Here is a 22,803-nt window from a genome sequence, read left to right as displayed (position 1 = left end):
CACTCAAATTCTGCGTCCCAGTGACTGACGCTATCAGCAGGCGGGAAAAAATTTGCGCATGCGCATGAAGGTTCAAGGTTGGCTGATGCAAGCGCGCCTGTTTCATATGCATCAGGTGTTCGCAAAAAAAAAGAAAAATACTAAGGTCGGATACTTTTCTAACAGACCTTGTATGGCCATGGCCAGTCGCTTAGCTGAAGCTCATCTACCTCGTCGTAACACGTGCTGCTTGCTGTAGAGCGCCCATCCTAACTAAACGTCTCAGCAATTTTCAGAATATCTGGGTGTCGGGAGACACGACACTTTCAAATCTCTTTTAGTTACTGGCCCTTATTTTTTTACTGCGAACTACGGATGCCGTAATTTTCACAAAGGCTTCTAAACAGGCAGCAGCCCTGCTTCGACTGTCTGCCTCATCAATTCCCGAGTGGGATAAAATAACAATATGCGCCGCATGATACCATGACAATACCTTGATTGCAAGTTACTTCCAAACATCTCTTCAAACAAGTCGGACAGCAGGTCTTTGAAATTGAGTGCAACATGCATCATATGACACTATCGAAGTTCAAGCGTAAAGCTTCGTCTCTGTATTTTTAAATCTAGAATAATATAACATGCCTACGACGCCAAAAGCTCAATTGACAGGCGACTTGCAAAATATAGTGCCTGCCCTCTTCCGTACGTAGCCATGGATTTACCACTGTTACCTGCACTGCAACAAGTCTGGGCTGCAAAATACAAACAAGAAGACAAACGATAGTGTGCTGTCTTGTTTTTGCTTGGCCTCGTTCTTAGCGCTGTTCGTTTTTCCAAGTCATGTACCAGCTGTAGGTAATCAACATATACATATATAAATGCATCAATTCATAAACTAAATTTTAGTTTCTTTTAATATCATCACTTTTTATGAATAGCATAAGGATGATAGCATAATTTGATGCGTAATGACTGCATGCTTTAGCAATGAAAAGCCTTTTTCAGAAGTTAAGCAAAGTGTTGTTTCTGCAATGCAAAGACGTGCATCCTCGTTACAGCATTCTTGTCGGGGCAGTGCTAGGAGTTTGTCTTTGTGTGGTCTACAAACTCCGCACGCACACACGCACACACACACACACACACGGCACACACGCACACACACACGCAGAGAGAGAGACAGAAAGAGACGTACAGACAGACTGAGAGAGAGAGGTGAAGGAGGGGGAGGAGTGGTCATTGCCGGTGGAGACCCCCCCCAAATAAGTTTCTGGCAATGCCACTGAAGATGACTACATAATGCACACATGGACGTTTTTAGCATTTCTTGCTTGTTTGGTTTATACACAAAAAATAGGAAATCTCTGTTGTAACCTCACAACCGGAGGAGCAAGCTCCTGCAGAGGTGTGGATTGATTCGAAAGGTGTTCACACAAACCAGGCAAACAATAAAATGCCAAATGTCTCATTGAGTGATGTAGATGCAGATTGAAATATTGTTGCTAAATTGGAGCAAAAACGAAACAGTAGTGAGCGGAAAATGCTTTCAAACAGTATTCAAAGTAGTATGCAGTTCAGTGAATTATCCTACCTTGTTCTTCATCTGTTTCGTCAGGAATGTACCGGGCTAAGTGATTCAAACTTGATAGTCGGAGCACATGGCTGCCGGCGTTTGTTGCACCACTAGTGAGTGCTAGTGAAACTGGCCTGATGCATTGTGCTTTATAATATGAGGGTGAGAACATTTGTGACACATGGTGACTGCATTTGACCCACAGTGTCCACCTAGTGCTAACTGGTGGCACAACAAGCACTGGCCGCCATGAGTTCTGAGTATATTATGTTTGAATCATAACATGAAAACTCCAAAGTGCTTAGACTCTTCTATTGTGTTCTGTGAGTTTGTTGGTACGTGGTTTTGGTCACTGCTTGCTGTCTAATCTTGTTAGAGGAACATATTATAAAGGCATTTCAATATCTTACTCCTTTTTGGTATTGCCTAAGTTTTGTCAAGACATGATGTTGCCATAGCGGTTGTCTGACACTGCTTTCTTGTTAACTTCTGCTGTCCATGGCTCTGTGTACATGGAACACATTCTTCACTGTCCCCTGCATTGTGGCAGGCCATGATTCACACAGATACGCTGAACGAGTCGGGTTGCCTGGAGCAGACCGTAGAGGCATTTGATGGACGAACAATCCATGCGTACCATGCAGAGGGCGCTGGAGGCGGCCACGCACCGGATATCATCAGCATCTGCGGGGAGCTCAATGTCCTTCCCTCATCGACAAATCCTACCAGACCGTACACACGAAACACTGTTGAAGAGGCGCTTGACATGCTCATCATCTGCCACCACTTGGACAGGTGAGTTTGATCTCTGTATTAAACAATGTTTTCTCCAATCAACACTCCATTTCACCACAAGAACGTGGGTGGCAGCTGTGCTCTGGTCATGGTATTAAATTGAATAGCTTTCTTTGTTTCTTTCACCAATTTTCATGGTCGGTGGTTGGTGGTCGGCTGTCGGAGGTTGGAACAAAGGTGCCAACACAAAGGGTGGCGTAGTCATGCTGCGGGGCACATTCGTTGCTGAACGCATAACTGTGAGCTCTTTGAGACACACCTGTCCACCCGTACTACCACGAGAAATGTACTGGTTAACAGCTCTGTATTTTACGGAATTAGGCAATGAAACAGCAGATATGCTGCCTAAATCGCTGCAACGAATAATATATGTCGTCCAGTGCACACCACTCCTTTAATAAAGCGAATAGCTTTCTTTAGGCTCTCAGCTATTTGCTTATATTGACAATCATCATCTATGGTTTCTGCGCAAAATTTTTTGTTAATGATACCACGGCCTGTCATGTGTAAGTGGCTATGGCATTCCGCTGCTGAGCACAAGATCATGGGTTTGATGCCGATTTGCTGCGGCTGCATTTTGATGGGAGGCAGAGTCCAAGAATGCTTCTTTACTTAGATTTATAGCAATGCTATAAAAAACCACAAGTGGCCTAAATTCATCCGAAGCTTCCTGCTAGGGCTTCTCTAAAAGCCCATGCCTTGCTTTGGGATGTTGAAAAACTTAATAAATTGGTTGATTGAATGACACTGCACAGTGATTCCTGAAAAAAAAAAATATATATATATATTTTAAAACCATGTGCTCGTGGAATCTGCTCAGATGGACAAGAGTGAAGGTGGGTCTTTTTCTTTCTTTCGACCACATGGCTTGCTACACGTTTAATGTGGTGTGTCTCAAACAACCTCTCATCACAGAAATCACCTAGGGGGCTTATTGGAGTGTAATCTCTTATTTGTTTGAGGTGTAGCGCAGTGCTTCAGCTGGTGGAATTCAGGAAGAGCTTCGAATTGAGGCCTATTTGTTAGTACGCAGGTTAGCTCCGGTGAAGCTGTTTGGCTGGTGTACAGGACACTGGCCATCTCAGCAGGCTGCCGAAGCCGGAAAACCGCTGCACTCGAGAATGGACGTTATTTTGCCAAAGTCGGCTCTTCTTTGGGTGGGAAGTACATAGTTTGTTTGAAATGCTGTTTGTAGATGACGCGACACCAAATATACGCTGGACAAGTTTAGAAATTTTGTCAATAGATGGGTTTCATTGCACTGGAATAGTGCAATGATGCAGAAATCCACTCTACGCATGTGTCGGACGCATAAGGAGGCCATTGCGATGGAGCAGATATATGACAACGATATTGGCAGCACTTTGCTCTTTGAGGCATGAGCTGGGGCGTTGCGGACATTGGCCTACCGCTGCTGCTTTGACACATCTCCTGACATCCTCACAGCACTGCGCAGTGTGTGTTGCATTGAAGAGGAGAGCAATGACCAGCACAGACCGAGTGGCACATAGACAGTACTCCAAGTCGGCATCAAAGAGTTTCTTTGAACAGTGGTACCTAGCGAGGCCTATGTCTACAGTGACTTCTGTTGGCCCGAAAGAGGTTCATTGACGAGCAGCACGTATGTACACATTGCCATATACTCAGTGACCCAAATTTGTCCGATCGTTGGTTTTGAACCCTGTTACCTCAGCCCAGCAGCCTGTTGCACTATCCATTCGACCACTGACTACGCAGTGACCAAGGTAGGTGGGAAAACAGTTAGATACATAGATAGATAGCCCCGGGAAAGTGCGTGAATTACCCAAGGAATGCTAACACATGAAAAAGCGTTTGTTTGGCCACCCTATGGGCGGTGGGCTGGGGAAGGTGAACTGGGGAATAGTAGAAAGAAGAGAAATAGGAAGACGCCATGAATTAGTGCACACGCACGGACAGGGCCATGCACTCAAAGACATTAAAAAGAGTGCCTTCACTGCCTTGTGGGCCGACGAGTGATGGGGACAATGTTCGAGTAGCGCCTGCACGGACAGCGGCCAATTGTCCAGCCGTTGTATGCATTGGAGAGTGTAGTGTTTCCGTGAGTTGTAGTTGGTGGCCATAAATCGGCGCAGCGTGGCCGCCTCCAGTCGGGCGCGGCGTGGCGCTAGCTGTCAAAACAATCCGAAACTGAAACTGAGGATATAACAGAGAGTGGTTGTCTTTGTGTTACAAATCGAGGAAAATGGCTCAATAAATGCTTCATGTTTGCTTCGCAGTCACAGACGTCGCACGCAGCACTGTCGGTCGTTCCAGTTAGTGTAGTGCAAGCGTTTGTGAAAGCAACTCCTAACTGCAGCTGGCACAAAAGTGGTGCGCCGGATATTGTGCAAACGGAGATGACCAGGGGCGGCAGGTGATGTGCATAAGCGTAGATGCGAGCTCCAGCACAAAGACACTGTTGCCTTCATGCTGTTGTTATTCCATCGTCATCATTCTGTTGGCATCATTCCATCATCATCATGCTGTCATTGTTATGCGGTTGTAATCACGGAGTCGTCATTCCATAATCATCATGCTGTTATTTTCATTTTGTCATCGTAATGCAGTCGTCGTTGCGTCGTCATACAGTCGTCATTCTAGCGTCATCATCCCATTGTTGTCATGCCGTAGTTACACCATCATCGTCATGCAGTTTTCATTATTCCAGCATTGTCATGCTATTGTCAACATGCTGTCGTCACGTGATTGTCACCTCCTTGTCTTCATTCTGTCATCGTCATGCCATCAAAGTCATCGCATTCTCTTCGTGTCATCATTTTCATGCTATCATCGTCTTACCATCATCCTCATATAATCGTCACGTCATCATTGTCATACCGTCGTCATCATTATTTCATAGTCATTCATGGGATTGGCATATGTTCAAGCACCACAATTTTATCTTGAGCTTTGGCGTTTCCCGGTAATGTCCAACTTGGTCGTGTGCTTCATACTTGTGCCCAATTCGCTAAATAAGAACAGCATTTCTCTCAAACACTGATGAACGCTTCGGTTAAACCGGTTTCTACAGCTTGTGGTACCCACATAATTTTTTCAGCTTCTTTTTTTGTTTCTTTTGTGTTGTCAGGCATGTGACACACAAAAGGCTTCGGACAGGATGACATAAACCAGTGGAAACAGTAAGTACACCTTAAGCAACTAAACTTTTGCGTGATTCGACATCTGTGAGGAACACATGATATGCGAAAGGCTTCAGACAAGAGGATTCACCATTGTAAACACTTAATGTAACTTACTATCGCAAGTAAAAAAATAAAGTATGACACTTACTTGTAAATGCTTTTGGCTTTAGATGACAATCGTACACTAGAAAAGTAGTAAGGAATGTTTACGGTGATATGATGCCAAGGAATTACAGTATAGACCACTTATAACGTAACCGTTTATATTGCAGAACTGGCTATACAACGCGGCCTTTTTCAACTCCCGTTTACCCTCCCATAGAACTCCATGTATACGCACACCGCTTACAGTGCAGCCGCGTGAGACGAAATACCGGTTATAATGCGGCTTCCGCGGGAAAACCTCGCCGACAAGGGCGGTAGCGAGAACGCTTCTCAACGAGGTGCACCCACCGATGGGAGAGGAGATCAACGAGGGCAATGCGGAGGAGGAGCACGAGTCCAAGGGCGCTAAAATCGTCGCCGCGCGCCGTATGTGCGAGTGAAAGTGCGCGGGGGACACGCGCCTTCACGGAGGGCGAACGCACAGCGGAGAGCATACGGGACTTTTGTCCTGCGAAAGGCCGTGGGGGTATGGGAGGGGGGGAGAGGGGGGGGAGGGGGGGGGGCCTGTACTGTGGCACCAAATACGTATCTTGCAACCAGGCACAAGGGTAACTGGCGACGCAATCTCCCGTGCGAAAGGAGCAAAGTGGGAAGGCAGCGTGGGAGGGAGGGAGGGAGGGGGGGGGGGGGCGGCTTCTACTCTGCCAACAAATGCGTTCTTGTACTTTGCGCCTATGCCGGCTGTCGGTGTTGTCGCGCGCACCGTATCTTGAAAGTGGTCTCCACACGGCTCTAAGCTTTGTATGCGCTGTGCTTACGCCTCTCAGTTTCCGTTGAAGCGATAGACCGCACGAACCTTCGCTCAATGCGGCGGCCGCGCTTCCCCACGCCCGTGTTTTGACAGTGGTTGTCTGCGCTCATCGAGTCTATTCATGTTTGCTTGTGCACGTTGACACCAGGATTGTTAATTCAGTTAGTAGCCAATGTGTCAAGTTTATACAGCCGATAAAACTACTATCCCTACTCCTTATAGCTCTCTACTAATTTTCTATCGCAATTGATGCTTCGCCTTTCGGGCGAAACTGCGACATTTTTTTTTAATGATTACTTTGTCTGCTTCATGCGAAGATCGTGGGTACTTGGACATTAACCTTTCAACGTTCGTAAATTTACACGGATGCAAAACTCCCAGTCGCACGCTTCAATTCTCGGATACGCGCGGCTGCTTGGTCTACATGTTTTGCATGCTTGCAGGGCTTGAAAATCGTTGTTTTCGTTATAGTGTGGTACCGCTTATAGTGCAGATATTCATGACTCCGGTGATTTACGTTATAAGCGGTCTACAGTGTATTACGCAATATTCGGATTCCTTGAGCATGTGAGCATAACTTGTATCATTGCGTGCACCACCGTCGGGATTGCCTTTTGAGATCTTGCTCTGGGATTAGACCACTTGTGCGAGTATTACTAGCAACGTTACTATTGTGAAGTGCACACATAGTGCTCACCCGAAGATGCCGATGCTTTGTCACCCTGCCCACTATCGTCGAATGTACATGTTGCATTTTCAATATCTATGCCACCATCTCGCCAAGCGGCAGAGCATATGCCTAATAGCCTGGCACAGCTGGTTGCCTCAGCAGATTTTCTTCTGCCTTCTGACCTCGTCTCACTCCATAGTGCAGACCCTTACTGCAGCATGCTTATAAATTGGCTCTCTGGTCTAGTATCACCTCCCAAAAGCTGCTTATCGTGACAACTTTCAAGCTTTAAACTTCAAGAAGGAGCGTTAAACCAGCATAATTACCATCCTGCTGCTAATGGATGCGTCTCGGTTATCCCTCGCTCACTTCACCTTTGTCATAAGTCATCGGCAAATCACATGTGATAATATGAAATAGACGAAGACGCCGGTTGACGGAACGGCAAAGCGACAAAGTGAGACTAGAAGCACGTGAAGCGCGCGAGAAAAGAAATGAAGAAAAAGGAGACTTGGGCGGAGTTGAGCTGGCATTGCTGACGTGGACGAGAAGCAAGACAGTGGCATCTCGAGTTGTGCTCTGGAGACGGGAGGCAGCAGCTTCGGGGACGACGGACCAGAGAGGGGACGTTCGTGAGTTGGCCAGCGACAACTCCAGTTCCTGAGCCCCCACTGGTCGCCGTGGTTGTGCTCCGCGACCATGGTCCAGCCCCACGCTGCCATAACCGGCCGCTGTCCCGTGCCACGGAGACAATTGCCTGGCTACATCAGCAGCACAGCACCCGACTGGCCCAGACTGTGCCCTGTGCCACGCGAGTCTCAACAGAAGACCACGACCTCATCGCTCGCAACAGAGGTCGATGCCCACGCCATGTCGGAACCACGCAGGCCAACGTCCTTTGCTACGCTGGGCCGAAGTCCAACACGACTGGCGGCGGTCAGAACATTCGATTACTCGTGACTTAGTTGAGCAGAGGAACAATGTATAGCCGAGGGCTTGTTAGTTTTTATGCATATAGCTAGTTTTTGGAGTGTCTCGTGTGTGTATAGAGTTCATGGTGTGTCAGGGTAGTTTGCTGTTCATTTTTCATTACAATTTTTTTTAGATGCAGGTTCTTCTATTAACATGTTTGAACCATGTCTCTGTCCATTTCTGGAACGCTGAAATTCGTGACAACGTTCAAGCTTTAGAAGCCTTTCATGACATTGCGACTGCTGACCACTTAGGTTTTCACAAGACATATGAGCGCATATGTTTCTGGCCTGTGCTTTTAACCAGTGTCACTTAGTTGTTATGTTGGCTCTTGTGTGTCATTCCAACATCGCAAATGCTCGACATCTCTTCCTGTTGGTCCGCTCCAACCTCTTCCATGCCCATTTGCTTCCTTTGAATTTGTGGGCTTAGACTTATACGGTGCCCTTCCGCTGACACCAACTGGTAACCACTCGATTGTTACCGCTGTGGACCATCTTATGTGTTACAAATGTAAAGGCCTTGAGACCTTTAGTGTTACACACACACAACTAAGCGTATTTTGTCCTCTTTTTTTTTCAAGAAATGTCAAGGAAGACTTGGCTTTCGCCGAGTCTCGGATCAGAGTTGAAACTATTGCAGCAGAAGATGTCCTACATGATATCGGTGCCATCAGTATCTATACCTCAGATGCACTTGTGAGTATTTCCTTCATTTCTTACATAATTTTGTCACTGCACACTGGTACTTGAAATACCTACCTTTTTGTCAAAGCTGTAGTGTCTGTCTATGAAGTTCACCCTCTGTTGTAGTTATTTACAGGGCACATTTGGAAAAATGTATCTCTGCCTGTATTTTGGTATGGATTTTTTATGCTGCCTCAACTTACTCTGATGAGTGTTCCAGCATAATATCCTGTACAGTTGTGTCTTTTGTACATTGCTTGCTTGTGTTGGAAGTTTCAGTTGGTGTTTTATTACAATAGTTCAGTCGCCTTTGTTGCCCTTTGTCCAACTGTCTGTAAATATTGGCAATGTGAAGCTGCAGGGGTGAGAACATAAGGGAACAGTCAGGCCTCAATGTAATGAACTGTCTGTAAACAATACCTGGGTGTCCCACCTAACTTGAGCTGGACAAAACCAAGGTAATGTTGTTTCCCGTCACATGGATATACTCAGATTATTTTTTGCATTTTGCTTAATGATATGATTACCGTAGTCTTAATTAATTAATCAATGAACTTGCTGAAATATTATAATTAGATTAAAAGTGTCAATGAGAAAATTCTAGAGCAACATGAAAAACTCCTGATACAGCTTTCTATTGCTCGATACGTGCTACATAAATGTTTTTCCAAGCATGAGAGAAGCCCGCGAATACACTGCGAAATTGCGACGCGACTAGCTGCCCAAGGCACTCGAGGCAAGAAGACCATCAAATACTTCAATGGAAAGTATCACCACAAATAAGCAAGAATGTCATGCATTCGCTTTGGGGCTGTGATTGTGGCCTGTTATGGTGATAAGTTTCAGGTGATAAGAACACCTTTTGAGGTCATGAGAAATTTGTTCCATTGAGATTTTACTTTATGTGCTTAGTGAATGGCTACTGGTGACAACAGCACGTTCGCTTGTAAACTTTTTCTTCCAGGCCATGGGTAGAATTGGTGAAGTCGTGAGCAGGGCCTGGCAGACTGCTGACAAAATGAAAATTTTTCGGGGTAAGCTGAGAGAGGATTCACCGAGCAATGACAACTTCAGGGTTCTCCGCTACCTTGCCAAGTACACCATCAACCCTGCTCTGGCTCACGGAATTGACTACTACGTTGGATCTGTCACGGTTAGTTGCTTGGCTTAATGGTAAATTAAAAGTACCTTGAAAGTGCTGATGAGGTTACAGTGTAGGTGCTGACTTATGGCTGGACTCTGGGGTTTGAACACCCCGTAACTTGAACTGCATGGGTGTAAGAACAGCATGCGTAGGCTCAGATATTTAACGGTAGGAATCTGGCGCCAGTGTGGATAGAGGTGAGCCATAGGCGCTAGCAGTAGGGAGAGGGGGCGTTCAGGCTTCCCTGTTGATGGTGCCAATTTTTTGTGTGCAATTATCAACCATCAGGGAAATATGTCACAGTAGGGCTTTTACCCTACTGTGAGTTTGAGGCATATAAATCACCATTGATTATTACAAAATTAGAAAATGTGTCAATGCAACCCCTTTCTTTTTGTTGTTGAAGGTGGCTTTGTTTTGTTTCTGAGGAAACGAGAGAGCTTACAGAATGTCATAGCAGCACCAGATAGATGTGGAATGTTGGTGTTTCACTATTCCCATTGTGGCAAATGGCATTCATTTTTTTTGACCCTGAGTTTCTGCAATAATTTAACAGTTGCCCATGGCATTTTACACAGCACTACCAGGGGCTGTATTCCTTGTAGTGCTCTTTTTGGGTAAATGGGCTCATCTAGAACTTTTGCCCTTCCCTCTGTCATGTTAGACTGATAGTCTTTCTTCAAAAGGCTATTTTTATTCATTTGGTAAGAAAAAAAAATGAAAGAAAAGAAAATTATTAGTACTTCAGAAAATCAAGGCCAAACTTACCTTTCTTGAATTTCGTGCCAAAACTCCAACGGCAGTACGCCAATGTGAAGTTACGGATTTCAAAGTGTTTTGTTGTACTATTCAGGCTGTGTTGATGCAATAAAGAGTTCTTTGAAACTTGTTAGGTTGAGTATTTCTTTTCTTTAGAGTGTTAGTCTTCTTTAGCGATAAGTAATTAGCCTTTTTCGAGCAGATGCTGTCACAATTGATTATGTCATAATGAGCTGGTGCTGGAACTTCAGGGTAGTGTTGCCACCCGTCTTTCGTTTTTGTCTTTTTTGGCTTACCAAACCTCCTCTCAATGTAAGAGTGGCCACTTCGCTTTTTCAGAAGTGTTATTCAACAATACAGTTCGACTTACTATTTCAAGGCTGGTACATTGTAGCAATGCCTTTTCTGATGCTTATGCCTTTTGTCAATTTTTGCGTTCGTGAGTCGCCACGTTCGACACTCTGCCCTGGGCGGAGCGTCGCTTGACCACTCACGAGCGTGGAAAGTGGCTAAAGGCATTAGCATCGGGAAAAGGCATCGCTAGAAAATTGTGGCCCTGTTTGGTGTCCCTTTACTTTAGAAAAACAGTATGTGCAAGTGGCGCAGTGCTCCAGGAAAGGAGATGAGCATACAACTCTGTTCATTCTGCAAAAAATGAGAACAGTTATGCTAATGTAAATGGCAGGTTTTTTTTTTTTTTTTTTACATACTGTTGTATATTGTCGCAAACGAAATGCATTAGGAAGCTGACATGCAGTATCCCACTAAACACAGCAGTTGTTGATACCTGATGTAAAGAAATTTGAGGCCAACTGCTGCAAAAATTTCACTTTGGCATAATTGGTAATAAATGATTAGTACATACTGCTTGCTGAAGCAGTCTACGCTAATTGCTTAATTTTCCTATCAGCAGCCTTTTAATGGCACTTATGCACACAGTGTATGAAACTGGTGGTTAGCGGCTATGACATAAGTCTCAGCACATCACCTTAAAGATTTTTGCTCAATCTTGGAGGTCATGCTGAGGAGTCGTGTGATCTGAGCCATGAGTCACTTCCGGCAAGCGGTAATGGTGGCATTATATTCAGTTTCGATATCAAAAACTTCTTTTTCTGTGAGCCTTTCGTAACAAATCCACTCATTTCTTTAAACATAAAATTGTGCATGGGTGGCTGTTCTCTATCAACACTATCTGCATCTAGACTATTTAGGTGGCCCAAAAATTTTGTTGCGGTTCGCCTTAAGCTTGAAGCAAAGTGATGGGCTTAGTTTGCCTAATGTAGCTATTTGGGCTTGTTGATGTTCCATTAATGCAGAAAACATAACACACTGCAGACATGAACAAAAGAAGAAATGGCCTTGTGTGTTTTGTTTTCTTATTTTTGGTCCATTTGTCTTGTTTCTGCTTCCGTTATATGCCTGCCACATGTTATGTTTCCTGCTTTGAAGCCTAGCTTGTCACTGGCCTTGTGAGACGTATCTTTCACTATGACAAGCTGGTCTTTATGTTTGCCACAGTTGTTTTTACGACATTGTCATGGTTCTTTTCCTATGCAGCCAGGCAAAATTGCTGACCTAGTGTTGTGGAAACCATCTCTATTCGGAGCCAAGCCTGAGATTGTGATGAAAGGAGGCCAGATAATATCTGCTCAGATGGGTATGCACGTTTCACAACATATTGCTGTATTTTCACGCATATTATCTGCCCATGCATATGCACTTGAAAAAGAAAGTAACAAGATAAAACATCTAAGCATATACTCAATGCATGTGACAGTGTACAGCTGTGTTCATACCTCTATCAAAGCAACAGGCATGGAAAAATGCCTAGAAACAACCCTATTTTGCTCGTTCAGCCATCACAGCTTTCACTGCTGCCCGCTGATGAAGCACGGTGCAGCTTCATGGCAATCCTGCACACATTTATTTTACATTCAGTCATGGTTTCATGGCAATGATAACTGGAAAAAGTTTAATTGCCTGAGAAACTGTTGCTGCGGCAATTTCGTCTGTTCAATTTTGCAGATTAAAGTTTATGTATGATGGCATGAGAAAGTGGACTTGAGGCCCATAGCATGCATCACATAGTCCATTAAAAATATTTAGCACTTGATAGACACGGTTTGTTTTATGCAGGCTCTGAAATTGTTTTTGAACATTAAATGTAAACTAGGTCAATTTCTACTTTACGTGGCTATGAGTAGAGATGGGCTGCAATTTCTTGACCGGCCTGGGCTTGACGCCAGTAGAAAGCTGACCAGCCTGGTCCAACGATGAGATGAGGGTGGGCTGCCTAGGTCCAGCCTGACGTGTCAGAACCACAGCTCGGCCAGCTCAGTCAACGGCGGAGCAACATGCCTGTCCTCAGACATGCAATAGTAGAGTATACAGTGACAGTGAATGATAACTTATTTATTAAGATAAACGTGCTATCTTTGCTGCTATCATTGCTTGTTAATAACTGGCTTAGAAGGCTGAAACTCCAGAGCACAAAGGTATTCAGCAATTGTTGTGAAGACACAGAAGATTGTCCATAGATTGGCTGCACGCTAGTGTGTTGTTATTGCAGTGAAGTTGCACTCGCTGTAAGCTTGGCAAGTTTGGAATAGTTGCTTTCTGTGCCCTTCCAAAAGCTCTATAAATTCTTATTTGGAGCTCACGTTTAACTATTCAGCATGCGGTTTACTCATTGATTTCATCCTGCTGTGCTTTTTTGTTGCCACTGTCACGCCACTCACTGAATAATTTTGTGTGTTGCTTTATCGCAGGGCGTCCTTTAGACGTGCTGCCTGGTGTTGCAAATTCAAATGATTCTATGAACTGCCTTGCATGTCCGTACACCTCCTCATGTTCTTCAGGAAAAAGCATTCACAGCTGAACATTCCGCTTCTTGATCAATGCCTCTGCAAGGATGTGGCTTGAGTTTCAATACATTGCATTTTCACTACCACTGCACAGCAATGCCTTCAACTGTGTGCTGGTGCAAGACAGGCATGTGGGCCTGGGGGTAACCTATTGTTTGACTTTCTTCTGAAAATTGAATGCTAGCAAGGATTTAAGGCTCAAATCAGGCTCCAATGCTGGTCCTGTCTGCCCAATGAAATATGCCTGTCAGCTTGAGCCCGGCTTTAACCCATCTGAAAATCGGCCAAGCTGCCCGAGCCTTTGGGCCGGCCCAGGCTCGTGCACACCTCTAGGCACGAGTACCTAGGCAAAATACAGCTCCATGCACAGAAGAGAACCTCCAGTCTCGCCTGATGTTTCTTGCCATCGTCACCTTCACCCCTTTAAACTCCTGTCAATGTTTGTTGCTTCTCGTGCACCTTTGCTTCTATTGCATTGTGCGACTGTGTATTGATAGCTGCTGGTGCAAAAGTTTAGCAATGCAAACTTCCTTACTCTATATATACCTTTTCTGACCAAGACTGTATTCCACAGAAACAGTGGTGCTGAAGTAAGCACAGTCGGCCATGAAAGTTTATGGGATGCATGACAAATTTCATGACAGGTTCTATAACAAATGTGAATTTCTACTCTGTTAAGGCATGTCATGTCTGATTTAGTCGGTCACTGTGTAGGTTGCAAAACTACTATAGATTGAAACTTTTAATTAAACTTTTAATTGGGACTGTGTACCCAGACTTTGTGGAAATTCGGCTTTCCCACAAATCCTGTGTACTGTAAACCCTTGTGACCGATTGTTCGTGTGCTCACTAAAACTCTGTTACTGAATTGTGCCATTTCATGCCAAAAACATTTGGAAACATAGTTGAATGGGTGTGTTGAGTCCTTCCAATGGTGGCAGCCTAGAAGAGTGTGTGTCTGTGGTATGGTTTGTTGTTGATTCAGAGACCTTTTTAACAGGTTTGGCAAATGGATCCATCCCAGTTTGCGAACCGATTTGTCTGAGAGACATGTATGGTGCCCGTGGGCTCTCAGTTGGAAGAAATTCGGCTGTTTTTGTATCCAAGGTGAGCATGTTGTTGTCATTCTGCATTATGACTGGTTTTAGTTTTGCTGATTAGAGGCAGTGACAAGTCACAAATGCAGAAGAGGCTGCTCTCAAGAAACCGTAATGCTCTTGACCTTTGTCTCTCCGCGCCTGTAGAAGCAGTTCCCTTACAAATTGCACCAGCACAAAAAGTGGTTAATAAACCATCGGCACACCACAGTCATGCGCCACATGTACCAACACAGAAGGTGCGAGAACTAAGACAACTCACGGAGCAACCGGGTAGTTTGAAAAATGGATTAGTATAGGGATTTTCCTGGCTTTCAGTCTAAAGAATAATAGTCCCACTTCACTTCAGTGTATGTGCTCGCAGCAGTCGCTAAATATATGCACCATAGAAGGTTGAATGACCTGGTTAACCCTTCCTCGTAAAGATATATGTTTCATTCACACTTAATGAACAAAAAGCTCGTTTAACAGGCTGTAGAGTTTCAGGATTAAGGTAGGTGTGACAGCGAGAAAGTTGGTTACAAACACCTAAATTTGTGTCCAAGAGGTTACAAAAAAAACTACACCAGAGTATGCATCTCTTTATGTTGTGGTGTGGTTCTTTTCGTAATTTTTTGCACACAAGTATATGTTTCAAGATGCTGCAGCGCATAAGCAAGGCGAAGGCGGGTACAGTAGAACGTTGTTGATCAGATTCCATTTTGTATGATTTCCCAGGGCCAACGTTTGCTATCGAGAACACAAAAAATGACCCAATACAGTTACACAAATTTTTTACCAGTCAATACACTCTCAGAAAACACAATCTTTTAGGCATCAACGTTCAGTATATCACCAAGTTGCGATCATGTGATACGTTTTCTAGCTGCTAGGTCTTATGTGAACAAGAAAACATGTGAGGTACGCAAGATAAAAAGCAGTAGGCGCCACCACAGCAGCTTCCTTGTGGTACTCGGCCGCCTGTGTCACGTGAACTGCCCGCACGCACTCAGTTTCCTCTTCCGGTACCAGCAAATTTTCTTGTGTGTCGTCACACATCGCATTCACATCTATGTTTTGCTCTGGTGGCATCGTATTGCGGCAGCACTGTGTGTCGGTACAATGTGTGTCGGTGTCTCGTACTGCAAGGATTCTCGCCGAGTGGGCACGTCAAACCTTCCCTGCAAAATGCCCCGCTCGAAGAAGCACCGAACCAGGCTAGCCACCCAAGCAGGCCGAATTTGACTAGTGTCAACAGAAGTGTGCTGAAGCCACAAAAACTCCAACACGCTTCTCGTGCCGCTTGGGCCCCAACAGCTCGGCGCATGTCGGCATCTCTTGCTGCAACAATTCGTGCAACGCTTCCCATAGATATCAACTACAGTTGAGCCTGCCAAATTTTTTTAGTGACTTCGGGTCGGATGTTTTTTTGGTTAGTACATTTTCTCTCGCGTTTCTTTTCCAAAATATAAAAATGAGGTACTACTGGACATGGACACAGGAAGAGAGAGAGAAAAAAAAAAGGAAGTTCCATCGTACACATTAGTCTATGGTGGAACTAGACCCGAGCAGACACTTTCACAATCCATGGCATCGAGGCGAGCTCATGGGCAAACTTCAAGGCGGTGTCACAACCAGTCTTTTACATTTGCATCATTTCTGGCTTGCCATGCTTCCACTCATAGTTTGAGTCATCATTGTGATATCGCAGAGCCATAGTTTACTAAGTCAGCTTATCTTAATATTCTTTTTTACTCTTTCTTTTTACCTTTGAGCGCTGGTGTACCCTTGAGTGACACTTGCTAATGCATTCATAACCTTCACTGGCTATAGATTGCTGGTCTATGGGTGGCAAGCTAGTCGATGGAACTGCCCTGCTGCCGCATATTTCAGAACAGTGTATTAACGGCTCCCCTGTCTCCCCATAGCTGTAGTTGCCTTTGCGGTGCTTTTGCAGTTGCCTTTGCAGTGCGCTTTAATACCACAGTCATTTGTAAGTTTTAACCTTTAGTCCTCCCTGGTAAGAAATAAAGGTCAACACACCCTGAAAGTTAGAGGTTTTCTTTTCTTTCTTTCATATTTGTTAATTTTTTTTGGTTTGTGTGTGTGTGTGTAATCTGCCCCTGCATATAAACTGCAACCTAGATTGCAACCACTCTGATCGTGCATTTACTTTGGTAGTCATTTGATGTGACACCTTTCATGCTGGGGTTGTAGCTGGTGCACCTATTGGTTCTTTGCAATAAACTCTCTTTATATTTTGTTGTTCTATAAATATTCTTGTTCATGTTGCCAGAATTTTAATAAACGCGATCTCACATCAACTTGAATGCCAACGGTCTCCATACACAAATATTTTTGTACAAAATTGCTTTCATCTTCTTCTATCCTGCGAAATTGGGAGGGGTGTGTATATGTGAAAGAAAGTACAGTAATCGAAGGTTGTCGAGGAATTTGATAATGACGACAAAATGTAGGAAGTGAATGCTGTCTTGTAAGGTAGACCAAGACACTTGTAGAGGCACTGCTTGTGTCTGGGAGAAACATGAGATAGACAGCACTTGCATCCTTCTGTGCACTCAGATGGTGAACTTGCATAAATATAGCTAATCTGACTACAAATTGTGAACTGTTTCGTGTTCTAGAAGTATAATGTACCATTATAATTTAACTTACTAGTTAAGGGTTGATGAATCATTTTTTTTTACAATGCTATTTGCTTCCATTTGGTAGGAGAACATTATTACTGAAAAAAAAAATGAAAGCAAAACATTTCTTTCTGAAATTTCATGCTGAGACCTCAGTAGCGGTAAGTCAGTGTGACGTCATGGATTTCAAAATGCATTCTTGTATTTGGGCCACATTGATGCGGAAAAAAATTATCAATACTTGCTAGGTTAAGTTCTTGGGTCTTTGGATCACGAAGGTAGTCTTTAATTTCCGACAAACAAATAACTAGACTCCAGCAAACACTGTCAACCTCCATGATATGACGGCAAGCTGGGTGCGGGAAGTTCAAGACAGTGTTGCCACCCGTCTTTTGTTTTTGCATCTTCTGGTTTACCAGTCCTTCTCACATGATATGAGGGGCCGTTTTGATACTGCAGAAGCACTGGCTTACCCAGAAGTGCGTCCCTTTACGCAATGGTGTGAAATTTAACGGGTGTCATGTTCAGCTACACCTGAATTTTAAGTAAAAAACAAACATAGCAGTTTATAGAACAATTAGGCTGTTTGTGTAAGCATTGTTTTTTAAACGTTTAAGTTCACTTAGAAAAAGGTGAAATAGATAATAAGGTGTTTGTCATCTGCAGAATCATGTTGTGTCTGTTGGTTGTTTCTCTGAGTGACTGAAGTCAAGCCAGTGACTTTATGTCAGTTGCCTGCTTGTTCTGCCCTTTAGGTCTCTCTGGAAAAGGGCATTGTTCTGGACTATGGGATTAAGAAGATGCTCTTGCCTGTGTCCGGGTCAAGGAAGCTGAGAAAATCGGACTTTGTGCACAACAACTTGACTCCAAAATTGTCAGGTGTGTGTGCTGTGTAGCACCTGTTCATATCCTTTCTCACATTGCTTACTTAACAAGCATCTAGGAAGTTCTTGTTTTACACTAACTGGCCAATATTAAGATGTTGTGAGGAAAAGAGAAGCGCAAAATATAGTATTTACAGGATATTACTGCATTAAGCAGTTATGAGCTAGGTAGCGAGATATCCCTGTTGCTTCATGGCCTCTTATAACATCATAGCTCCTTTTACCATCACACTCGAAGCCTCGTAAATTACAATAATGTCAGAAAAAGTTCACGACATTACATGGGTTCAAACTAAGAACCCCATTGCTCTGAAGCTGCTGCTATACTACTATTTGACAACTGCATTGCATTCATGGTGAAAAAAAAAAAAAAAACAAGTTGCATTTCCATAGGCTTACAGAATGGTTTACAGAATGGTTTTAACAGGTCGCATTATAGATAGCATCTGAAAACATAAAATTCCTTCTTTCATGTTTAAAATGAAACCTTCAATGGACACTAAAGGAAAATATTATTTCAAGATAGATCCATAGAGTATTCGTCTAAAAGTCTATCATCGTTTTCTGCGTGGCAATATAGTATCTCTTTCTTGCGCAGAAAATTACCGCTGAAAGTGCCGTTGCTGCTTCTCAGTTTGAACAGTCCGTGCCAAAACAAACGAATTGATGCGATCTCCACATGACCTGCCTTTATGCCGTTCTTATGTCTTTCAGAAACTTTATTTAGCTCTATTTATGAAGCCTACAGAAGATTTACAGAATGGATACCAAGAGAAGGGAAGCGCAGTCGAGGACGGCAGAAAACTAGGTGGGGTGATGAAGTTAGGAAATTGGCAGGCGCAGGCTGGAATCAGCTAGCACAAGACAGGGGTAATTGGAGATCACAGGGAGAGGCCTTCATCCTGCTGTGGGCATAAATATAGGCTGATGATGATGATGAAGCCTAATGCTTGGCAGCAGCTGTCCATGCTCTGCTTGGGTCCAGGTTACCAGATAGCAAGGGTGGATCCAGGGGTATGTCTGAATGTCCTGAGCCTCCCCATCAATCTTTCGTCATGGAAGTCCCAATGCTTTCTCCTGCCCTCTCATGAAACAAGAGAATTTTGTTGGTGATCTCTTGAATCTTCTCATCGGCCACGACTGTTTTCTCAAATGGCATCTGCAAAAAGTGGCACACAACACGCGCCTGGCTATGCGTGCACGTCACTTTACATTCACTGGCTGCACGAAAAGCAGCTATTTGTTGCTTTTAGAAGAAAGGAGAATTCTGCAGGTCTCATTGTAACTGGCTCGCATACGGCTGATTGACACCTGAACGTCGGCCAGCAAAAGGGTGCAATATAGAGGGAGCATAACAGGTGAAAATATAAAATACCAGGGGAAAGAAGAAAAGAGGGACTATTTTCAATACCTACAGTATTTACAATAGAGACTACTGTAACCCAATTTACTCAGACATTTCTCCTCCCAAGTAGGGGGCAGTTAAAAGTGCTTGCACAAAGAGGCCATTGAGCCATTCACTGTAGATGAAATGAGATTCCTAAAATTTGCACAACCCATCTTTGTTCATGGGCCAGAGTCGAGGCATTTTTAAGTAGACGTGCAGCTTTGCTTGCTTCCCCATAACCCGCACATGCATTTGCCAATGTCTAGCATGTACAGCCTCCCGCATTTCTAGCTATATCGCATGAGCGTCCATTGCGCGTCATTTTAGTGCCTGCGGTGATAATCAGCGAGACCGACAGAAGTACTCTCAAGTGCACTAAGCACTCTCCTGTGCAAGAGTTGGCTAATGTGAGGTTCCCTTCAGGATCACGTACGACCATATCATAGTGTTCTCGCGCGATATAGCTAAAAATGCGGGAGGCTGTACAGATCTGCATGACATCCGTGTGTTTCCCCTAGCAAGACACCTATGACTGGTGTGTGCTGATTATGGGGGAGGAGAGAGAGAGAGAAAAGCTTTATTGAATGAAGTGGTTTGTTTCTTTTAAGCGAAGCTTTATAGGCTCACAAGTGTCGGCGGTGGTGGTGGTGGTGTCATGCTGAAAAGTGGGCCGATCCTGGTGATAGTGCAGAAAGGGTTCAAGCTCAATGGCACATACCAGGGACAAAAAGAAAGAGAGAGAGAGAAAGAGGAAGAGAGACAGAAAGAAAGAAAATCACCATGAAGATCGTCAGATACACACAGGACAAGCTTCGAAGAAAGAGGGAGAGATAAAGAAAGAAAATCACCACGAAGGTCAGATACACACACGACAAGCTTTGCTTACCCCCATTTTCTCTACAGGGGAAGGGCTGGTGATTTATACCAGCTAGATGTCATGTTACAGCAGTTTTAGTCACGTTGGCACATGAGCAATATAATGAGCACGAGTACAAGTTGCTAAAATTAAATTTAGGTAAATTCAGGGGTTCTACGTGCCAGAACCACAATTTGATTATGAGGTACGTCGTAGTTGCGGACTCCGGATTGTTTTGACCACTTCGGGTTCCTTAACGTGCGCCCAATGCAAAGTACACTAGCGTTTTTGCATTTCACCCCCATTGGAATGTGGCTGCCGTGGTTGGGATTGAACCCGCCACCTTGAGTTCAGCAGCGCAACGCCACAGCCACCGGGATACCTTGGCAGGTTGTGCTTTGGTGCTGCCATCTTACAGTATCAAAGTTGTCCTCGACAATGATCGTTTGCAGAAATATACTGCACATCCGTGAGAAAGGCTGTTTTCCAACGAAAAGCTGTTTTCCACAAACTATGGTAGAACAAATGATTATTTGTACTTGGGAGAGGCCGCGTGAAGAGGTTGCTGCCGTGGCCATGGTTTATATAGACCGGCCAGCCATGGTGCCGCTGTATCTCGGGAGTGGGAGATACCGCGGCCGCTCAGGTTGAGAGCCCTAGCGTGTTTCTTTTCTCACGCTTCCTGCACATGAGCCGTCTTCTTCACAGGCTCTGGAGGCAATAGTCGCACTGCTACCAGGGGCCCCTTCTGGTGTGAAGCGCGATTAAAATATGTGCAAAAAGCGCACATATAGAAAGAAGAGAGACTGCGAGCCTCTTATACATCAGTAGCAATTTGTAGCGTCCGTTAAGAAGGCTAGGTAAAGTCCTTCATGCAGTGAAGGACACAAATGCTCTCTGGTGGTTGTGGCTGAGAGTGTCTAGACACAGGGCGCATTGTCTTCTGCGTCGAAGACGTCTTCTTGCGTTGTCAACGTCTGCGCACCCAGTGCGGTGCATCTCGACAAGCAGAGTTGAGGCGCATTGGCCGGTTCTTGCTGCGTGCTGTGAGTTCAGGCTGTTGAGGAGAACGACGTTGAACACTGTCGTCAAATGGTGTGCAACGGTGGCAGTGGTGGAGAACTGCGAGTGTCACTGTGCCTTGTTGCCCTTGCCGATTCATGCTGCGTCACCATTTCAGGTGCGGGTATGGTTGTGCAGGGCAGTGTATTGTGACGACCAGCAAGACCTTGGTCTCGAGATGGCGTGGTCAGTCGGGCCGCTGCTTGTTTGTTGTGTACTTTGGCAGGGCTTTCGTCAGAGGGGCCACAGAAAGTGGGTGCTGTCGTCGTTGCTAGTGTCGAGTTCATGTAGTCTGAGAGAGATGTACCAGGCAGCACAGGCAGCGCAGATAGTGAGCGAGGTGCAGCCACAGTGATGCCGTAGTGCGAAATCATGACTTGCTGCAGCTTCTCGTAGAAGCCCGGGCCTGGTAGAAGTTGGAGCTCCGAAAGAAGACCGTCTTGGAGCTCGCGACTTGTGTGGCGATAGAGCAAGTGTTGACGTAGAAGTGATTTTCGAGCTGAAGAAACCAGACGGCAGAGCGTCTCCTGCAAAACTTCGGTAGGCCAGGCATCCGCGGAAGGTGCAAGCACAGAACATCAGAAGCCTCACCTGCTGCTGCTTGCGGCAAAATCTCGAATGCTGATAGCATCAAGGTTGTGGTGGTCGCTGAAGGCATTTTGAAGGTCGAGCTTGTAGCGTCACCGTGCCTGCGAGAGTAAAATTTGTGCCTAGTAGGGCTCGTAGGAGAGCCTCTGAATCAGTGATGAGTGAGGACCCCGAACGGAAAGCGGATTGCTTGCGGGAACTTCCAAGGAAGGAAAGCGATGGGCCGTAGGGCAGTGGAAAGTACTCGTGTTTGGTCCAGTGAATACCTTGTAAAGAGTCGTCGCTCAGTTGCTTTTGAAAGAGGCTCACGGACCGAGTAGAGGTTTGATACTGAGGCCGCTGCATGCTGACGATTGGCACGGGTGAATGCAGACGATGAGGAATGACAATGCGAAATGACGCGACGGTTGAAATGAAAAGAGGCTGTTGTGACTGAGAGCTCGAGGTGGCCTGCAAGTCCTCGTACAAGTCAGGGCCGGACGGTGAGGCAGCTGGAGCCAGGAATGCAGCTGGAGCTTGGAACCTTGTAGATATGGAAGTGGCTGTCCAGCTGGATGAACCAGGTGTCCGGCATGTCGATGTAGATCTCCATGACACCGTACCACTACGGGACGATTGCCGGACCGCATGAGGCCACGTCACTCTTGCCTTGGTAGAGTCGGTGTGTAGATGTTGGCATGGTTGGGGCTTGGTCGTCCAGGTCACCAATTTGTGGGAGGTTGCACGAAGAGGTAGCTGCCGTGGCCATGATTTATTTAGACAGGCCTGCCATGGTGCCGCGGG

At 45.0% G+C, this 22,803-nt stretch overlaps 1 protein-coding gene across 2 annotated transcripts in view; it reads left to right on the top strand.

Annotated features, from left to right (window-relative positions):
- Positions 1-22,803, top strand: part of LOC119446629 (urease subunit alpha-like) — a 110,841-nt gene that overhangs the window by 78,296 nt on the left and 9,742 nt on the right. For both annotated transcript variants that reach the window (XM_049664267.1, XM_037711113.2), the window contains 6 exons: positions 2,100-2,344; positions 8,650-8,764; positions 9,717-9,905; positions 12,213-12,312; positions 14,520-14,626; positions 17,999-18,122. In XM_049664267.1, the coding sequence (XP_049520224.1) occupies positions 2,100-2,344; positions 8,650-8,764; positions 9,717-9,905; positions 12,213-12,312; positions 14,520-14,626; positions 17,999-18,122 (880 nt within the window). The remainder of the gene's footprint in view (positions 1-2,099; positions 2,345-8,649; positions 8,765-9,716; positions 9,906-12,212; positions 12,313-14,519; positions 14,627-17,998; positions 18,123-22,803) is intronic.

This window comes from Dermacentor silvarum, chromosome 3, assembly GCF_013339745.2.
Source record: "Dermacentor silvarum isolate Dsil-2018 chromosome 3, BIME_Dsil_1.4, whole genome shotgun sequence".
Taxonomy (NCBI): Eukaryota; Metazoa; Arthropoda; class Arachnida; order Ixodida; family Ixodidae; genus Dermacentor; species Dermacentor silvarum.
Note: the sequence above shows the minus strand (reverse complement) of the source record. Positions and strands in the feature narration are given on the sequence as shown.